Here is a 20,318-nt window from a genome sequence, read left to right on the forward strand (position 1 = left end):
TGAGGAAGTAAAGATAGGTGACAACTGTATGTGAGCCCAGTGCTGCCTGGGAAACATAACAGCACTCATCCCTTCTCAGCCAAGGCTGCTCCTTCTGTGAGACAGAGTGCTGGTCCACAGGCTTCCTCTCACATGTGCTGCCCAGGCTACTCTGGAGCAAATCTTGGGGCAAGTTTCCTCCATGGATTTCACAAGAGGTATGACTTTATATTAAAGTCAACCAAGAGTAACAATAAGAGTTTGATAATTTTAATCGCCTTTTTAGTAGGCACATTTAAAAAGATTTTTCTCTAAACTTTTTTCTCTTCTATGAGAGAGTATCTCATTCTATAGTGCAGGCTAGCCCGGAAGTCATGATATTTTCCCTTAGCCTCCCATGTACCTGGGATTACAGGCTTGAGCCACCTCACCCAAAAGTAGTTTGCTTATTCATAGAATTGATAATGGATGTTCCACATCTCTTTCTATAGTCACAGCTTTTTTTTTAAAAAAAAAAAATTATTTATTATGCATACACTTGCCAGAAGAGGGTGCCAGATCTCATTACAGATGGTTGTGAGCCACCATGTCGTTGCTGGGAATTGAACTCAGAACCTCTAGAAGAGCAGACAGTGCTCTTAACCTCTGAGCCATCTCTCCAGCCCTAGTTACAGTTTTTTAAGCAGCACTTTATAAATATAAGAACCAGCTGGATGGTGGTGGTGCACATCTTTAATCCCATCACTCAGAAGGCAGAAGCAGGTGGATGGCTGAGAATTGAAGGCCAGCCTGATCTACAGAGCTAGTTCTAGGACAGCCAAGAAATATATACAGAGATCACTGGCATGCTGACTAAGTCAGCCATGGTTTTCCTCTTCCACCTACACTTTTATTTTTTTTTTGGTTTTTGGTTTTTGGAGACAGGGTTTCTCTGTAGCTTTGGAGCTTGTCCCGAAACTAGCTCTTGTAGAGCAGGCTGGCCTCGAACTCACAAAGATCCGCCTGCCTCTGCCACCCGAGTGCTGGGATTAAAGGCGTGCACCACCACCGCCCAGCCTCACCTACACTTCTGAGACAGGGATCTTACTATGTAGCCCAGTTCTGCCCCGGGCTTAAAACTCTCCTGTCTCAATCTGAGTACTGGGATCACAGGTATATACCAACACACTCATAACTGCTATTCTATTTTTCTCCTTGTTTTTGTTTTTGCATTTTATCCATGTGTCTGTGTATCACATGCATACAGTATCCACAAAGGAGGGTGTCAGATCCCTTGGATTACAGATGATTATGAGCTGTCATATGAGTGCTGGGAATTGAATCCAGGTCTTCTGCAAGAACAACCACTGCTTACCCACCGAGCCATCTCACCATCCCATAACTATTTTATGATTATTTTAAAGCTTTATGTATGAGTGCCCTAGCTCTATGTACAACTTTATGCCAGAAGAGGCCATCAGATCCCAGTATAGATGGTTGTGAGTCACCCGGTGGTTGCTGGGAATTGAACTTAGGACCTCTGGAAGAGTAGCCAGTACTCTTAACTACTAAACCATCTCTCCAGCCCTCATAACTACTTTCCTAAGTAGAATAACTTACATCAAGGAAACCTGGCAGCACTTACCTCATTGACTATATAATCCAACAACTCAAAAATTGCCATGGGAGGTCGGCTGTCCATTCCATATGCTGCAGATTTATAAAGAAGAAGTTAAAAAAATGCAGATATAAACAAGAAGCTACTTGCCAATATGAGTCAAGGGACTGAGCACAGATCATTAATAAAAAGCCACTTTAGTCAAGGCCTAAACATGGAGAGAATCCAGAAGGCCAGGCTATGAGTGTGTGCTCAATAACATCCTAGATGTGTGACCTCAGGCAAATCAGTTGACCACCGAGTCAAAGAATAGAGCTTTGGAATGGGAATCAAGTGACAATTCATCTTTCCATCCTTACATTTACAGAGCAGCCAATGGCATAACACGTAAATAAGTGCAGGGCTATATTTGGGTTTGGCTCATGTGCACTGTATAAGTAGAGCCCACAGCTTTACAAGTGCTAGGCAAGCTCTACCACTAAGCCATACTCTCAGTCTTAGAATTTGTTTTTAATTCGCTCTGAGCATGGATTTCTTCCTTTCCTGCCCTAAGATCACAAGCAATTGACCATGAGGAACATTTCATTTGATATGTGCTCAAGTGACAATTTCCAGTTTTCTCATTTTCCTTACAATGCTTGAAATGTCAAACTATTTAAAAAGGACAGTTTGGTTGGGCGGTGGTGGTGCACGCCTTTAATCCCAGCACTCGGGAGGCAGAGGCAGGCGGATCTCTTGTGAGTTCGAGGCCATCCTGGTCTACAAGAGCTAGTTCCAGGACAGGCTTCAAAAGCTACAGAGAAACCCTGTCTCGAAACCCCGCCCCCCAAAATAAAATAAATAAAGAAGACAGTTGGAAATGTTATACATGTTTGTTTGTTTGTTTGTTTAAGGTGTTCATTTATTTGACTGACAATTCATTTTACACTCTATATAATAAAATTTCCAGCTGGGCAGTGGTGACATACACCTTTAATACCAGCATTCGGAAAGCAGAGGTGGACAGATCTCTGTGAATTCGAGACCAGCCTGGTCTACAAAGTAAGTTCCAGGACAGCCAGGGCTGTTCCACAGAGAAAACCTGTCCCAAAAAACAAAGATAGATAGATAGATAGATAGACAGACAGACAGATAGATGAGAGAGAGAGAGAGAGAGAGAGAGAGAGAGAGAGAGAGAGAGAGAGAATATGACCACAGGATTAAAAACAAAAAGGAAAAAAAAAAAACAAGCCATGCCCTTCAAGGGTTGGTTATCAGCACTGATGCCTCTCTCTTCCTGCACACGTTCAGTCACTGGGGTCATCAGGATAAAGACCAGTTCTCCCTGGTCAGACAGGAACTCCCAACAGAAGTAACATAAAAATGAGAAGGCTGGCCAGGTATGGTGGCACATGTATTTAATCCCAGCACTCAGGAGGCAAAAGCAGGGGGCAATTTCTGGGAGCAGAAGCTAGCCTGCTCTACAGAGAAAGTTCCAGGTCACTCAGAGTTACACTGTACTTTAAAAAAAACTTCAAGCAAAACCAAAACATCAAAATAAACAACTAAACAAAAGCCTGAGAAAGTTGTATGAGATGGATGTACAAGAGCCAGGCATCTCAGTGTACATCACTCAGAAGCGTGTGCTGCTGCTAAGTTTATGCCTTAGCAGTCAGATTGGCCACTTGTTATGGTCTGTGTGCCCTTGACAAGGAAAGTGCTCTGTGCCTCAGTTTCTTCTCTAAAGCAGAGATCATTGCAGTGCTCATGAGCATACCGCTTTTAAAATTAGAGCACATTTGGCAGATCCACGGAGACAGGAAATGAGCAGATCAGTGGTTGCCAGGGGATCAGCTGGTGGAAAGTAAGAGTAACTGGTAGTGGGGAAAGATGATCTGGGGGTGATGGAAATGTTCTAGAAAGATTGTGCTGGTGGTGGCAGCTGTACAACAGAAGTATATACTATAAACCACTTAACTATAATGTATACTTAAACATACAGACTTTCTGTTATGTGAATCTTATCATAATTAAAAAGAAATTCACAGTATTAAAAAGAAAATTAATATTGCTAAGTGCTAAGTATGGCACCTGGATCACAGCAAGTATTCAACAAACAGGTATTGTTGACAAGAACACTTGTTTCCTGTACCCACCCCAAGGGACCCTTGTTGCTTCTTAAACACCCAGCCTGACACCCAAAGAGAAGCAGCCACCCAGAAATCCCCAACAGTATCCCCACAGTCCTAACTGTGGATAACAGGTCACTCACAGCTGAGGGGCCTCCCAGGGGTCCTCGGCCGGGGTGGCGTTTCAGCAGCATCTCCCTCCACCTGGCATCCAAACAGCAGCTCCAGCTCCTTGGCATCAGGAGGAGGGATGGGGTATCTCCCAACCGCCATCTCCACCAGAGAGAGCCCCATGCTCCAGATGTCCGACTGCACGGAGTAGTGAGTCCCCTGGAGTCTCTCGGGCTACGGGGGAGACAGATGGTCACACTTCTTGCTCTAGCCAGGTGCCCCAGGGCTATTTCAGTGCTTTTACCTTCTGCTGTCCCTTATTGATACCTCACACAGTTAAAGCTCCTCTGGCCTCTTAGATGTGGCCTGTATTTATTATGGCTCTGACCTCTCCTTACTGTTCTACTTTCCCTGGCCCCTGCCTCAGCTGGCAGCATCCAAAGAGTCAGGGTCCTAGCAGCTTGAGGTTCCAGCTTTGCCCAGTCTGGCCTCTGTCCTGCACAAGTAGGGTAGCCTGTCTCAAACCCACATGAGAGGCTTATCGTGAGTTCCAACTCAGGGACTTAAACATTATGTGATCCTGAGCCTCAGTTTTTCAATATATAAAACGGGTCTGCTGCTAACTGGTAACAGTGATGACAACACAATATCCAGTCTACTTATTAGTGCCACAGCAGGGACCAAGTGAAATGAAGACCTTTAGATGCTGCAGAACAGTATACAAACATGAGCCGACAATGATGGGAAGCACCAGAAAGGAAATAGCACAGTCTGTCTGTCTCTACACAGAGCATTAGTTCAAGCAGACATGTATTTCAAGAATCCTATGAAAAAAACCTTCACTCTGATCATAGTGTATTTATTTAGACACCCACCCATTTTCCCATGGGATTTTCCACCAACTCTAACACTGAACTATTTTGAAACTGACCATATAACCACAGAAACCCAACCACTAAACCATGGATCAATAAGTCCTAAGGCCTAATTGAGTTTGAACTTGAGAGTTGACAACTGAGTGTCCCAGACTGCAAACTGCTCAACTTCCCCATCTAGGGAAGAGACAATCACGATGCAAAGAGCAAAACTTCCCTGTAGCCACTAGAGTTGGGTGGTGGTGGTGGTGGTGGTGGTGGTGTGTGTGTGTGTGTGTGTACACTACTCCCCTGTAGACTCTACAGTAGGGGTTGTAGAGTAAGAGTGTTGTGGAGTCACAGTGGGAGTTGGGGGCCAGTAGGGAGCCATGGGGACATGGACATAGCCCCTACATAGAACTGCTGGCTCCTTACCTAGCTATCCTCACCTCCTATATAGAAACCATCATCTCTACTGATGGTAGAACTGCAGGGATGGATTGTGACACTCAAGTGTGTGGCAGCTCTTTGTGCCATGAAACACTGGGCCAGAACTGTCCTTAACATCTGGACCCGCATTTTTCCCTTGGTTCTGTAAAAACTACCAACTCTAATCCTCCTGTGCATTGCCTCTGTAGTATTCCCTGCGGACTTCCATCTTGCCCTGTAATACTTACAAATGGGCTATCCAAAGACCCTTTCATTCAGTCAACCTGACAGCATTCACTCACTAGCCATTCCTAACATCCTCAATGTGCCAGACCCCTGCCAGGCCCTCAGGAAGACACCTGGGTATTCCTAGAAGCTTGAGGTACTGGAAAACGAAAGACCCCATGATGGCATGACCATGGGCATGGGGACAGCTGCATGCAGCACTCAGTGACAGTGGGACCCAGCAGAGTTGGGCTCAGGAGGGAAGACTGCCAAGATGGGTGCTGACTGGGCCAGAGCAGACTCTAACCAGGAGCTGGACAGAAGGCAGGTGAATGACCCAGAGACATGCAAGCGAAGAGGGAGGAGAGAGGGAGGAAAGATGCATAATGGAGGAAATGATTCCAAACAGACTCTAAGCAGGGCCACTAGAGGATAAAAGGCTGGGGACCAGCAGTGGGACAGCTGAGGTATGGTCATGTCTGTGTATCTTAGTTTGAGGATTGACAATCAGGTAAGATGTCAGGTGGCTTCTCAATCTCTCCAGGATGGAAGCCAGACTAGAGCGAGGAAAGCACAAGCTCTTCTAGTGGTTGAAACCCCAATTACCTGTAAACATTTATGAAAGGAAGACACTAGCTCTCTCTGAGAGGGCCACTGTGCCTCATCCCTCCTTTCTCAATCCCTATGCATCACCACACAGCACAAATCTGGGGCTCTATGGTCTATAAAATGTGGCTGTTTATGTTAAGAATGAAGCCTACAGAGACACGGGAGGAAGGGAACTACAGTTCGTACCGACATGTATGACCTTGTGCCTACAAAGGAGTTGGCCATGGAGTCAATTAGCTGCCCGCTGACCCCAAAATCACAGAGTTTGATCTCCCCACGGGAGTTCACTAGGATGTTGGAAGGCTTGACATCTGTGAAGAGAGAACAGGAAATGAGAGAATTAACACTGGTAATTTGGGAGAGGAGGTCATTGCTCTACAGACCACACCACATGCCCCATCAAAGGCAATCCTTGACTTGCAAACTCCAAAACACAGTTGACAAAAGATGTCTACTCTTTGAGAGTACAGACCCGGCCTAATGACTCAACAGAAGGGGTCAGTTATCATGAACAGGTGCAGGGCACACCTGCTCCTGGGAGGCAGAGGCAGGCAGACCTTTGAGTTTGAGACCAGCCTGGTCTACGGAGTCAGTTCTAGGACAGCTGGGGCTATACAGAGAAACTCTGTCTCTATAGCACAAAAGGAAAAGGAAAAAAAAAAAGAGAGAGAGATTCTAAAGTCTGTTACTTCAGACATCCCTACAAGCAAGACACAATGTTTGACTACTGTCAATTTGACTACTACACCCCTACTAGCAAGACACAGTATCAGACTAAAAAGGAATGGCTGTAAGATCCTCCTTCCTCAGTTTCCTGGGATCACAGGGTTTCTCTGTGTAGTCCTATAATATCTGCCCTATAACATTTCACTTAGCCCCTCCCGAGCCAGCTGGCCCACATCATTGTCAGCCTCACTGACATCAGCTCCAGCAAGGCAGGAAGGACTCTCAAAGTCTGTCTCACCTTGTTAAGGCCCAAGCTTAACAAAAAAATGAGAATATCTACACTCACTGTAGGCACAGGCATCTGATACACAAAGCACACTGCAGTGTGGTCTTTCCAAGACCCAGCCCTCACTATCACTCCCAAACACTAGAAATGTCAGGTCTAGCGACTTTTAGAAACTGTAGAAACCTCTCTGCAACTCTGCCTCCCACAGAAGCCCCCAGAGCTCAGGCAGTAGGAGGAATCTTAAAAGCATTAGGTTTTTCTCCACTTCCAATGCAGATCTAAGGGCCAAGGGCTTATTCAAGGTCACAGAGCAAAAACTGTCCTCTGTCTAGCGTCCTACCACATTCCTAATTACCACATTACTCAGCAGTCTCTCACCTACTTGTCACTGAGCATCTGCCTCAAACAGGTACCTAGGGAAAGAGCGGGGACATGCTGCCAAGTTCCCAGTAACATCCAGTTCACAAGCAACTGGTGTCAGGTGATAAATCAACCAATGATAAGTGTATAATGTCAGTTCACAGCCAGGTGAGAGCAGGCAGGTATGCAAGGATCACCATTGGAGAGCTACTTTGATAGGTGGGAGGTAAGGGGCCAGCTGTCCCTTCTCCAACACAGCTTACAAGAGGCCCTTCTTGTAAAGACAGACCTCGTAAGAGGACAGACCTCGGAGGTCCCCTGTTCAGGATATGGGACCGACCTAGGAAGAGCCAGGGGTGTAATGTGCCTGTAGGGCCTGGTAGGGGCAGCACATGGGAGGCTTCCAACATGAGCCTTCTTCCTCAATACCCCTCACCCATCCCAGATGCCTCCCAAGGCCTTTCTGGTATGACCTGAAGCAAGAGAGGAGCACTGGCTTGAACCTTGTAGTCTTGAGCAAGTCCGCTTAGCTTCTCTGACAGGGGCAGCTGATATACTACACATACACCATCTCCAGAGGTGACCTCCTCAGCCCAGAGCATCCCCTCCTGGGTGGTTGCATTTGCTGGCATTGCTACTTCTTTCCCTCCAGGCTCAGCTGCCACTAGATGTCTTTGCATCTGATTTCTATTCACATGGCAAGCAGGCCTCTGCATTCAAGATTACATAACCCTCTTCTCCCTTCTGAGCTCCAGCTTCAGCCTCCTAGACCGCCCCAGGTTGCAGAGATCACTGGGGTTGGAAAGAATGAGAGGATACTCTGAAGGGCTTTACCCTGTTCTGACCCTTCAGGCTTCAGATACACTGCATGCAGCCCTCCTGATGACCAGAAGACCTAGCAATACTAGAGTATGCTGTGGGAGTACCAGCCAGAACATGTTCTTTCCCTAACCCTACCCAGTTAGCCCAGCTAACTCTTCTTTGACAGTAGAAAGTGTGAGATGTCAAACAAGGCCAGCATGAATTCATTTCCTGATCTCCAGGGGTACCTTAGTTTAGCTTCTCAAAGCCGCCAGCCCTCTGCATACTCCTCTCCCCAGATTATCCCCCTCCACCCTGTATACATGGCAACTAGAACTCCGCCAGACAGCCCCTGTACAGAGACTGCTGTGGCTCCCATCTGCCTTGAAAAACAGCCCAAAGCTCCCTTTCCTGGCTTTGCAAACTTTCCAATGTTTCTCATCCCCCATCTACCTTCCCTCTAATCCAGGCTGGTCTGCATCTAATTGCCCCAGAGTAAATGCTGCTCCTCGCCAACTTTTACTGTTCCCTGCATCTGAAATGTCCTTTCTACTCACCCTCTGGTGTCTACATTTGGTATCTAGTACCTCCTAGTCCCCTTCCCAATGTGGGAGATTTACCTGAGCTTCTTCCCACACTTTCCCAGAAGATGCCTCAAAGGTGATTCATAAGAGAGGCCCAGTACTTCTGAATGGCTTATCCAAGCCTCCAGTTCTCTCCCAACCCTTCAAGATCAGGTGTTGTTGGCCAAGCAGATTTCTATGTGAAGTACCCTCTGGGTTTCCAAGCAGCTTCCACAGAATACTGAATGGTGCTTCCTTTCCTGCCCAACTGGTCTATTCTCTTTAGCAATGGGGAATCTCCAAAATATAGAGCAAAGAGCAGGCAGTGGAAGAGTGCTTATCTAACTAGCACTTTCGAAGCCTGGGTTCCTTCCACAGCACCAAACAGGAAAACAAAACACAACAAAAGAAGTTTTATGTAAAACTAAGTGGATAAAGTATTCTTTTCTGACACCAAAATAACCACTATTCAAAGCTTCCTAAATTTTCCCAAGAGCACATAATTGGCAAGTTTGACTTCTGGACATTTCCTACCTGCTAAAACAAGAGATTTGCATAAAATGCTCTGGGAGCCACTTGTTTATGCTACAAACACAAAATTCTGCACTAAGCAATAAGCAAAAGGGCACAGTCCTTGTCCCAAAGGATGTGATCCCCAGAGAGGTAGTGTACACAAGTATGACCATGAAAATATAGACAGAGCTATGCCTCAGTTCTCTGAGTGAGATCAACTGGTATCACCCACTGATGGCTGCTGCTTAGCTAGCAAGGCTAGCAAGCAGGTGAAAGAGGCAGAGTAACCCTCCAAGAGGTTCCCTGTATAGTGGGTCCTCTTTTTTTTTTAAATTTATTTATTTATTTTGGCTAAGCCGCATTCCGTAAGATGGAATTTAATGGTTAGGCATGGAGGAAGAGAAGGGCAGGAGACAGGTGTAGAAGTGGGAAGCCCAAGAGAATCAGAGGAGGGAATGGAAGGAAAGGGCAAGAACCCGGCAGAGGAGCAAGCAGTGACACAAAGATGGATAGCAGACAGGCTCATCTGTGACAAAGGCTGGATCCAAAAGTGAAGGGACCTTAGGCAGTAAGAACTGGTTTGTTTTAAAGGCAAATGAGCTATTGTATTTGTCATTATTTACTTTTTTTTTTTTTAAAGACAGGATATGCTGGGCAGTGGTGGTGTGTGCCTTTAATTCCAGCACTTGGGAGGCAGAGGTAGGTGGATCTCTGTGAGTTCAAGGCTAGCCTGGTCTATAAGAGCTAGTTCCAGCTAGGGCTGTTACACAGAGAAACCCTGTCTCAAAAAGAAAAAAAAGAGTCTCAAGAATTCAGGGTGGCTCCAAACTTGCTGTGTAGTTTAAGATGACATTGAACTTCTTATCCTCTTGCCTCTAACTTCCAAGTGCTGGGATTAAGGATGTGGCCGACCACACCAGGATAAGTGGTGCTGCTGATAAACCTAGGACTGCATGCATTCTAGGCTAACAGTACCAACTGAGCTACATCCCCAATCCCTAATGGGATTTTCTTAAATGTTGATTTTAGGTTTCAAATGACTCCCCCTTCCCAGCATGCTTAGCAGAACATTAAGAACCTTCTCTAAAATGGAGAAATAGAAGGAGAAAGGAGCTGACCCAAATGACTCTACTCAAAGCCTTCACGGAGCTACTTCTGGCTATCCATGACTTCAGAGAACTAACTAAGCAGCAAAGAATAAAAACCAAAAACAAGCAAACAGGGGCTGGAGAGATGGCTCAGCAGTTAAGAGCATTGTCTGTTCTTCCAAAGGTCCTGAGTTCAATTCCTGGCAACCACATGGTGGCTCACAACCATCTGTAATGAGGTCTGGTGCCCTCTTCTGGTCTGCAGACAGAATATTGTATACATAATAAGTAAATACATAAATATTTTAAAAAAAACAAGCAAACAAGAACTCCAAAAAATCCAAAGACTTCAATTAGGCATTACCTGCAAATGTAATCTTTTCCCCATCTAAACTTCTTTCCCCCAGAGTGTTGATAAAAGGTTCCAGTTCCCCACCATGTTCCACTTCTCAAGAAGAATGGACGTAGCTGGGTATCTAAGGACAGCTGAGACTGGCTAAGAGTTTGGACAAGCCAGCAGACCCAAGCTGAAGGCCCAGGCCTGTTGCACACTCTCCCTTTGCTCCTATCAGTAGCAATATGAGGGTACTAGGAACTCTGAGCAGATAAAGCCATGACTCTGGCATAATAGCCGGGTAACCTAAGAGCAAAGGTTGGGGTTTGAACTCCAGACTCCTGATGGTGTGCTCTTGCCAAAAACTGGAGAACCAGGGTTCTGACTACATAGCCCACACAAACCACAAGAGTCATGCCTCAAGGCTTGGAAAAGCTATTAACAAGCAGTAATTGGCTGTGGCAATGGACTGACTTGGGGAAGGCTGAACTCCTGGAAATCCAGATGTGAGAGAAACCCTACCTATTCTAGTCTCCACATGCTGCTGTGTCCTCAGTTCCAGCCCCTTCAGTCTCCACCACAGTCTAACTGCAAGAGGCCTTCAAGGCATCTCCACCTCTGGCTACAGCTGGATCACGCAGCAAGCAGAGCCTGTAAGTTAAGTCCTAACCAGCAACTATTTTTATCCCCTCCACTTTACTGCCACACCCAGCAACCACACTGCAAGGATTTTCCTCTCCCATCCAAAACACAATAGGTTTTTAAATGCTTTCATAGTGTGCCCTCCTGTACCCTCTCACCAACTCACTGTCTACCCGGCCTGACAGTAATGGGCACACAAATCTTGTCAGTGACACATATTACAGAGTCCAGGCTTCCATTCTTATAACACATGCCATTTTGAGCAGTAGTACAGATTTTGGAAACAGAAAATCCAGAGCAAGATGTATAAGGGTGACATTTAGACAGCATAGTAAGTGGGGTCCAGGAAGGATAGGAAAAGAGGTCAACAAGGGAAACCCTTCCAGCTCTGGGTCCTTGTTTTCTCATTTCTATGACCCTATAGCAACATCTGGCAGAGCTGATCCATATCATATACATGGAAACTGAGGCTTCACAATGAAGTTCCTTGCAAAAAATAAAAAAGTAACCATCCCGTCAAAGATAGATTCACTGGGGCTAGGGCAATGACCTAGGCAGTGAAGTGCTTGTACAAGCACGAGGACCTGTGTGTGATCCCCAGCACCCATGCAAACAGTGGGGCACAGTAGTACACACATAAAATCAGTGCTTCGGGTGAGGGGACAGATGGATCCCTGAGGCTCACCGTTCAGTCAAGCTAGCTAAAACACTAGCCACTGAGAGACCTTGTCTCAAAAAATAAAGCAGAGAGCAACTGAGGAAGACACAGTGTTGACTTCTGGTCTACACACTTACTCGTATACACCAACATGCACACACCCACATGTATATATGTGCATATCCCACAAAAAAAGAACCCTTCTTGCTTATGTTTCTACTGCTGTGATAAAACACTATGACCAAAAGCAACTCTCAGGTCACACTCCGTCACCAAAGGAAGTCAGAGCAGGAACATAGAAGGAGAACTGAAACAGAAACCACACTCTACTCTGCTTACTGACTTGTTCCCCATGGTTTGTTAAGTCTGTTTTCTTTCTTTCTTTCTCTTTCTCTCTCTCTTTCTCTCTCTCTTTCTTTCTTTCTTTCTTTCTTTCTTTCTTCTTTCCTTCCTTCCTTCCTTTCTTTCTTTTATTTTTTAAGATTTATTATATATATACAGTGTTCTGCCCGCATATATGCCTACAGGCCAGAAGAGGATACCAAGTCTCATTACAGGTGGTTGTGAGCCACCATGTGGTTGCTGCAAATTGAACTCAGGACCTCTAGAAGAGCAGCCAGCACTATTAACCATTGAGCCAGCCCCCTCAGCCTGCTTCTTTCTTATACCTCTAGGATTACCAGTCCAAGGGTGGTAGCATCCACAATGGGCTGGACCCTTCTACTTCGATCATTAATCAAGAAAACAAGACTTGCCTAAAAGTCAATCTTATAGAAGAATTTTCTCAATTGATAATTCTTCTTTCCAGATAACCCTAGCTTATATCAAGTTAACTAACAAAATAAAACACAGACACAAAAAAACCAACAAAACAAAATAACAACAACAAAAAACCAACCAGGACACCAACATTAAGTGCTATTTGTGTTACAGTAGAAGAAAAGCAGGCTTCCTGCCTATTTCAAAGCCAATCAGCTCCTTGCTGACAGGAACAAGACTTACTACCTTGCACACTAATCATGCACTATTCAAGAAGAATATTAGCTAAAAACTTGTTTTGTCCTGCTCAAGCTAATATGTTCAATAGGAGGATAAAAATAAGAGTTATAAGTAATAGACTTATGGAAATCTGTTTGTCTTAAATGGAGGAGGGGGATAACGACTAATGACGTCACTATGTGGACCCAGGCTCCACCAAAGCCAGGCACCATAGATAAGACCAGACAAGGGGCTAGAGAGACGGCTCAGAGGTTAAGAGCACTGGCTGTTCTCCCAGAGGTCCTGAGTTCAATTCCCAGCAACCACGTGGTGGCTTATAACCATCTGTAATGAGATCTGGTGCCCACTTCTGGCCTGCAGACATACATGTAGACAGAACACTGTAGACATAATTAATAAATAAATAAATTTAAAAAAAGAAATAAAAAGAAAAAAAAAGTCCAGACAAGAGTTCAAGAAGCCAAACACCAACCTTTCTTAGTCTGGTCCAAGGTACTTAAAGGAGTACAGGACTGACAAGGGCAGAATTTAGTCCTTGTGTAGTCTAGATCCATAGACAGTAACCAGCAACCATGTGCTCATCACCAGCTCCAGCTGCAGTTCACTTGTATGCCAAACATACTCCCTCTAAAATCCTACAAAAGGGAACCCACTGGTTCAATACAAATTCCAACCCTTTTGCATCAATGCACCCATCGATCTTTGATCTGACTTTTCCTGCTTCTCCAACTTGGACCAGAACCTCTGTGAGGGCAGGAATTCAGAATGTTTGTATGCTCAATGTTAGTTTTTGGGTTTTAATTGGAGGGAAGGGAGATAAAATCTCACTTTTTTGTCCTGGCTGGCCTGGAACTTGCCATGTAAACCAGGCTGTCTTAAACATGGTACATCCTCATGCCAGGTGATTTGGGGAGGCAGAGGTCACCCCAACTTTCTGTGAGAAAAGCCCTGGCAGACAGGACAGTGTTTGACGAGGGACAAAAGTCATCTTAAAGAGAGAGATCTGCCTGTCTCTGATTCCCAGATGCTAGGATTAAAGGCATGCACCACCACACCCTGCGCAATGGTTTTTTTATTAAATGCCACCACCTTGGTGCTATTAGACAGTCACTGGCCAGGGTTTCATCTGATCCTAGGCTGTTCAAAGAAATGGAAGAGGTGAGACTGAGAAGTTACTGACAATTCTGCTGAGATCACTCAAGGGGCCAATAGTAGAGTCAGAAAGAGCCTCCTATGAACTTTTACCTGCAGTCGGGATGCTAAAGGAAGGACATGGTTTGGAAGCCACTTAATTAATGGGCAGCAGCTCCCAGAAGATCCAGTGCCACAGCCACTACCTAGGGGCAGGCACTGTGTGGGGTGAGTCACCACTTACCTCCAGCAAGAAAACTTAAAATCAGCTGTTCCCATGAAGAAGACAATCCCACAACAGTTGTCTCTAATTAATGTGGTTCCTAGCCTCAAGCTAAGAGTGACTCTACTATTGTTCCTCCATGGTATCTAGCCTTATGAGCTGGCTTCCATCTTGTTTTGGCACTGGTTAATAACCTCGCTCCTGCAGCTCCTGCATGGTCTGAGAAGTCCCATTCCTGTCTCTCCAAACTCCGCCCACTCAGAGAAAAACCAATAAAGGGAAAGCGCAAAAAGTCCTGTTCCACATTCTTGGCAGCTACAGCAGCTCCTCCCCTGAAGTTGCCAGCAGTCCAAGTGTGTGCCCCATCCCCCATCCCCCCACCACTAAAGTGTGCAGTTTTTGACCATACTTGGGCACAAACCCAGCTTGTGGCAGACACTTCTTACCTACAAGTTATATAATCTCCCTGCTTTTAGTGAGTGGCTTCTCCAGCCTCGATCTCTGGGACTGGAGAACCCGCCCAGGAGTTGCTTTGCTCAAATAAACTTGTTGTTATACTTTTTCATTTCGGCTTGATCTAACTTACTGCACGAGCAGAGAAACCTATTATGGAGTACAGAAAACCTATTTATCATGGAAAACCTTTTACTTCCTTTTGTTCTAAATAATGGGAATTGAATCCAGCCTTATGGCATGCTAAGAACATGCTCTATTATTTTGCTACACCCATAATTTTAATTTGCTTGCTTTTAACATTCATTCCTTTTCCTCTACTTCTATTAACAGATTCCATTCTTGTCAGAGGGATCTGCTCCTTCTGAAATGCCCAATAGTTTTGCTTGGGTGTCAATCATGAGGCTCCATCTATGTGACCAACAGTAATACAGGTGGCCTACCACAGTACTTTAATGCTCTGGCACAAACACTGGTCCAGGTGAGAGCAGAACCCCCAGCAGAGCCAAATACTGATGTGATCTAGGGAGAGTAGGTGAAGCTTTATCTGGCTGGGGTGGAGTACATTCAGGACCTGATGTATAAGTGGCTGGTAGGATTCGTGCTGCCCTCACTAAATAGAATCTGCATGGCCAGGTGGTGGTAGTGCACATCTTTAATCCCAGCATTCAAGAGGCAGAGGCAGGCATTTCTCTGTGAGTTTAAGGTCACCCTAGTCTATAGATCTGGTTCCAGGACAGGCTACAAAAAGCTACACAAAAAAAACCTGCCTGGGGGAACGGTAGAGGAAAAGAAAGGGGAGGGGGATTTGCCTGAAAAGAAAGAAAGCCATACAAAAAAGAGGAAGACTAAGTTGACCAGAGTTCCCGAGGTTCTAATTTTAACCCCATCTTCATCACTGTCTTCAGATTTGCTGATGACTCAAGCCAATATATTCCATCTTCTGATTAAGTAATCTCAAGTCTGATACAATCAAAGAATCCTGACTAATAAATTATGTCACATCAGGTTTTATTAGAAAGTTGGGGTGGGGGGAGAAGAAAGTTGGTGAGGTAATTACAGATCCTCTTTCTCCTGGAAGACATAATTCATCTATGAACCTTCTCTATGGCCTTCACATGACTCATCCAGCACACTGCACTTGGCAGGTATTCTATAAATATTTTATAAATATTAATTACTTATCTTGGATAAAGGAAGAGACTATGAGGAGGGAGTAGTTAACATGGAGGGCCTAGTCATACACCTACACAAGACTATCACTGGAATGTCACAGATTTCCTGCCCAGCACCTGGCCAGCAGTTCACAAATCACACATACCAGAGTGCAACATAGACTGCTCTTCCCATTGGATACCCAAGGGAAATAGAATACAAGGGCCTATACAGCACCACAGCACATCCCAGAGGACTAGTTTACCACATAGAATCCATAAGTTGGCCAAAGTGTGAGCACTGATTACCTGAGAACATCAGCCATACTGAGGCTGAAAGTATGCTACATGAAAGCAGAGACAAATCGTTAGGAATGAGAACTAGCTTATCTCTTACATTACCATTTGGTGTGGATCCTCTGGACATATAAGAGGTCAAAAGCCCTGTCTGCTCTTCCAGAGGTCCTAAATTCAATTCCCAGCAACCACATGGTGGCTCACAACCATCTATAATGAGATCCGATGCCCTCTTCTGGCATGCAGGCATACATGCAGACAGAACTGTATACATAAGAAATAAATAAGTAAATCTAAAGAAAAAGAAAGAGAGAGGGAAGAGAGATAGGAAGAGAGAGAGAGCTGCTTGTACAGACAAGGCAAAGTACCTCACTAGGACCAGAGCCTACACATCTAGTAGAAGGTACCTGTCCAAACAATACCCGAGAACAGCTAGTCATATTTTACTATTTCTCACTAGCAAAGTAATTTGTAAACAAGGCTAGCTTTATATAATTGACATGATCTTTTTGTAAGAGAGGGTCTTACCATGCAACTCTGGCTGATCTGCACATCACTATGTAGATTAGGTTGGCCTAGATAGAATTCAGGAGATTCACTTGCCTCTGCTTCCTAAGATCTGGAATTAAAGGCCTGCACATCATACCTGTTTACTAATATATTGTATAAGACTTCTGTATATATTTCTTGGTTATCCTAGAACTCACTCTGTAGACCAGGCGGGCCTCAAACTCAGAGATTTACCTGCCTCTGCCTCCTGAGGGCTAGGATTAAGTGTTTGCCAGCACCGCTCGGCTACTAAGGTACTTTTAAAGAGAGATCCTTGGAGCTGTGACTGTGCTGGTGCAGAGTGCCAGTGAGGTGCTCACACCTGTAACCCAAACATCCAGGAAGCTGACAATGGAGGACTACCACAAATTCAAGGGCTATACAGTGAGTTTCCAGCAAACCTGTTCTACAATGTGAAAAATGTGTCTCTCAAAAGAAAATAAACAAAAATGCACTGGGAAGGTAGAGGCAGGTGGATCTATGAGTTTGAGGTCAGCCTGATCTACATAGTGAGTTCCAGGACAGCCAGGATACATAGGGACATCACCTCAAAAACCAAACAAACTAAACGAGCAACAACAACACACATAAACAACAAACAAACAAAAAAACATTAATAAAGGGCTTTTTTGTTGCTGTTGTTGGTTTGTTTTGTTTTGTTTTGAGACAGGATCCCATCATATAGCCCATATAGCTCTGGCTGTCCTTGAACTCAGAGATTTACCTGCCTCTGCCTCCCAAGTGCTGGGACTAATGTCATACATCACTATGTCTAGCTTAGTAAAGGGCTTTCACTCCAAAGCAAAACATGAAAATAGATATGACAACCTTCAGATTTCAGCTGTAATTCAGAATGTAACATCTGGCAATACTTTCTCACCTCTGTGCATAATCTTGTGCTTCTCCCGCAGATATGTCAGGCCTTTTATCACCTGGAGGAGAGGAAGTTAAAAAGAAGGGAAACTGGAATGGTACTGGCTTAGGAAAACAACGGCTCTCTTGAACATTTCCACTAACAACAACAAATCTGCTTTATCCAGCAGCATATCACATGTTCTATAGCGTATTACTGTCAGGTTAAACTGAGGATGGCAAGTGTAAGTAACTTTTCAAAACACCCTATAAGAGATTCTTTCCCAAATTGGCAATTTTAAAGGCCTTTTATACTACTACCAATAAGAATTTTTCAGATACCTCATCCTGTTTTTCAGACACAGGTTTTAACATAAAAGTCGGAGTTGGGGCTTTAGCCCAGTTGTTAAAGTGCTTGCCTTGCATGTATAAGGCCGACACTTCAATCCCCAGCACAGCATAAAACTGGATGTGGTGGTGCACACCTGTCATCCTAGCACTGGGGAAGCAGCAGAGGCAGAAGTATCAGAAGTTCAAAGTCATCCTCTACAGAAAAATTTCTAGTGAGAAACACTTTTTTTTTTTTTTTTGGTTTTTCGAGACAGGGTTTCTCTGTGGCTTTGGAGCCTGTCCTGGAACTAGCTCTTGTAGACCAGGCTGGCCTCGAACTCACAAAGATTCGCCTGCCTCTGCCTCCCAAGTGCTGGGATTAAAGGCATGTGCCACCACCGCCCGGCTGAGAAACACTATTTTTGAAATAAACTCCCTTCACTGACTTATCCTCCTCCCTTACTTATTTCCTCTTAATTCATGACTTTAGAATAAAAACTTTACTATATACTCACAGCAATGCTAACTTTTCCTAAAATTTGCTCAGGAATTCTTCCAGCCTTCTTCAGCACTTGATCCAAGGACCCACCATCCTAAGAACAAGAATATGGACCAGTTAGTGACAATGTTTCTACCATATCAACTATTAAACTTCAGAAGAAAGTGACTCTCATATACAACACACCTGCTTAACAGATTAGAGATAAGCATCCTTCAATTTGATCCAGCTATCAAAAAACTGTGGCAGCCTTCAAATAATGATCAAACAAAATTCTGTGAGCTTAAATAAATGACTAATACACAGCGGTCATAAAACAAGGCTTGCTTTGCACTGACTGACAGCATAGGATGTGTCAGCTGTGCCAGCTCTACAGTCAACCTGCCAGAAGGTTAAACACTAACTCTGCCACTTACTTCATCTTGTAAATGCTGTGAATAATTATAAAGCTACTACTATAATCACAGGCTGTTATAAGGATTAAACAAACTAATACTAAATAAATGAAGTACACAGAATATTTAGAATATAGTAAGAACCTGATACACTAGTTAGCTGTTTGGGATTAGCACCATGGCTCAGTGGGTAGAAGTGCTGGCCACATAACCCTGACAACCTGAGTTCAGTGCCCAGAACCCACAGTGGAAAGAGAAAAACAATTCATACAAGCTGTCCTTTGTCCTCCACATGTGCTGTAGCATACATACAAATACACACTTAGGAATTAAAATTTTCAAATTTAAATGGGGTCTTAGGAGAGATGGCTCAGCAGTTCAGATCACTTGTTCCTGTAGAGGACCCTGGTTCAGCTCTCAGAACCCACATAGCAGCTCACAGTCATCTTTAATTCCAGTTCCAAGGGACCCAAAGCCCCCTTCTGGTCTCCAAGAGCACCAGGCATGCATGTGGTGCATATTTGTGTATGCAGACAAGCACTCATACACATAAAATAAAAATAAATAAATGTCCTCCAAACTCAGAAGAGAGCACTAGATCTCTTGGAAATGGAGTTAGGAACGGCTTAAGCCATCATTTGAGTGCTGGGAACCAAACCTGGGTTTAGAGCACTTACAAAAGCAGCAAGTGCTCTAAATGGCTATAGCACTATCATTTCAGTTGACTGACACCTAGTATTCTCCTAACAAATCAATCAACAACGATCAAAAGAAAAATGTCATAGGAGGCAATTATTCATTCTATAACTTCTACAAAGTGTCATGGACTATGTGGTAAATATAAAGGGGTAGAGAAAAAAAAGGAGCTAGCTCCTATCCTCAACATTTGTAACTAATAAATTCAGAATGGTATAAGACAAATACTATAGATACACTGAAAAAGAAAGAAGCAATTCTAACTCAATGCAGAAGACAATATTATCTCTGAAGTCATACTCAGGAGTCAGGTTTCTGTATCAAGCAATGGAATGAACAAGGAAAGAAATTAACAGAATATTTCAGGAAGACTGAATGCCAAGACATTCAATAGCTTCACAGTCCTGAGATGCTGTGCAGTTCATTTCATTTTGAGTCCATGAAGAGATACAGAGATAGACAGGGCTAGAAATGGCCAGCTGTGGTCAAGGCCCCACGTAGAAAACTTCTCAGTGACTTAAAGTGTTTGCTATGCAAGCATGAGGGCCTGAGTTCAAATCCCCAGCATGCATATAAAAAGCCAGGCACGGGTGGCCAGATGTGGACCCAAGTTTAGTTTCCAGCACCTATAACAGGCAGCTCACAACTGCTTATAAATCTAGCTCTAGGGAATCCAACACCCTTTTCTGGCTTATGAAGGCACCCACCCACCCATAGCATACAATCACAGACACAAAGACACATACACATAAAATAAAAATAGATCTAAAAAAAATACTTCCCAAAACAAATTATCTGAATCAATACTAGAAACAGACTATCAATTTAAAAATCCTATGCTGACAAAATAAACTAATTTCTGTTACATACACATACACACATGTCTACAAATATAACCTTGTAGACTGTCAAATGCA

The 20,318-nt window shown here is 44.2% G+C and overlaps 1 protein-coding gene across 1 annotated transcript in view; it reads right to left on the reverse strand.

Annotated features, from left to right (window-relative positions):
- Map2k1 (mitogen-activated protein kinase kinase 1) overlaps positions 1-20,318 on the reverse strand; it is a 71,564-nt gene that overhangs the window by 3,741 nt on the left and 47,505 nt on the right. Inside the window, exons 4-8 of the mRNA XM_048424404.3 lie at positions 18,327-18,404; positions 17,510-17,561; positions 6,099-6,223; positions 3,828-4,029; positions 1,604-1,668 (exon numbers count right to left, since the gene is read on the reverse strand). Of these exons, the coding sequence (XP_048280361.1) occupies positions 1,604-1,668; positions 3,828-4,029; positions 6,099-6,223; positions 17,510-17,561; positions 18,327-18,404 (522 nt within the window). The remainder of the gene's footprint in view (positions 1-1,603; positions 1,669-3,827; positions 4,030-6,098; positions 6,224-17,509; positions 17,562-18,326; positions 18,405-20,318) is intronic.

Source organism: Myodes glareolus, chromosome 4, assembly GCF_982192425.1.
Source record: "Myodes glareolus chromosome 4, mMyoGla1.1, whole genome shotgun sequence".
NCBI lineage: Eukaryota > Metazoa > Chordata > Mammalia > Rodentia > Cricetidae > Myodes > Myodes glareolus.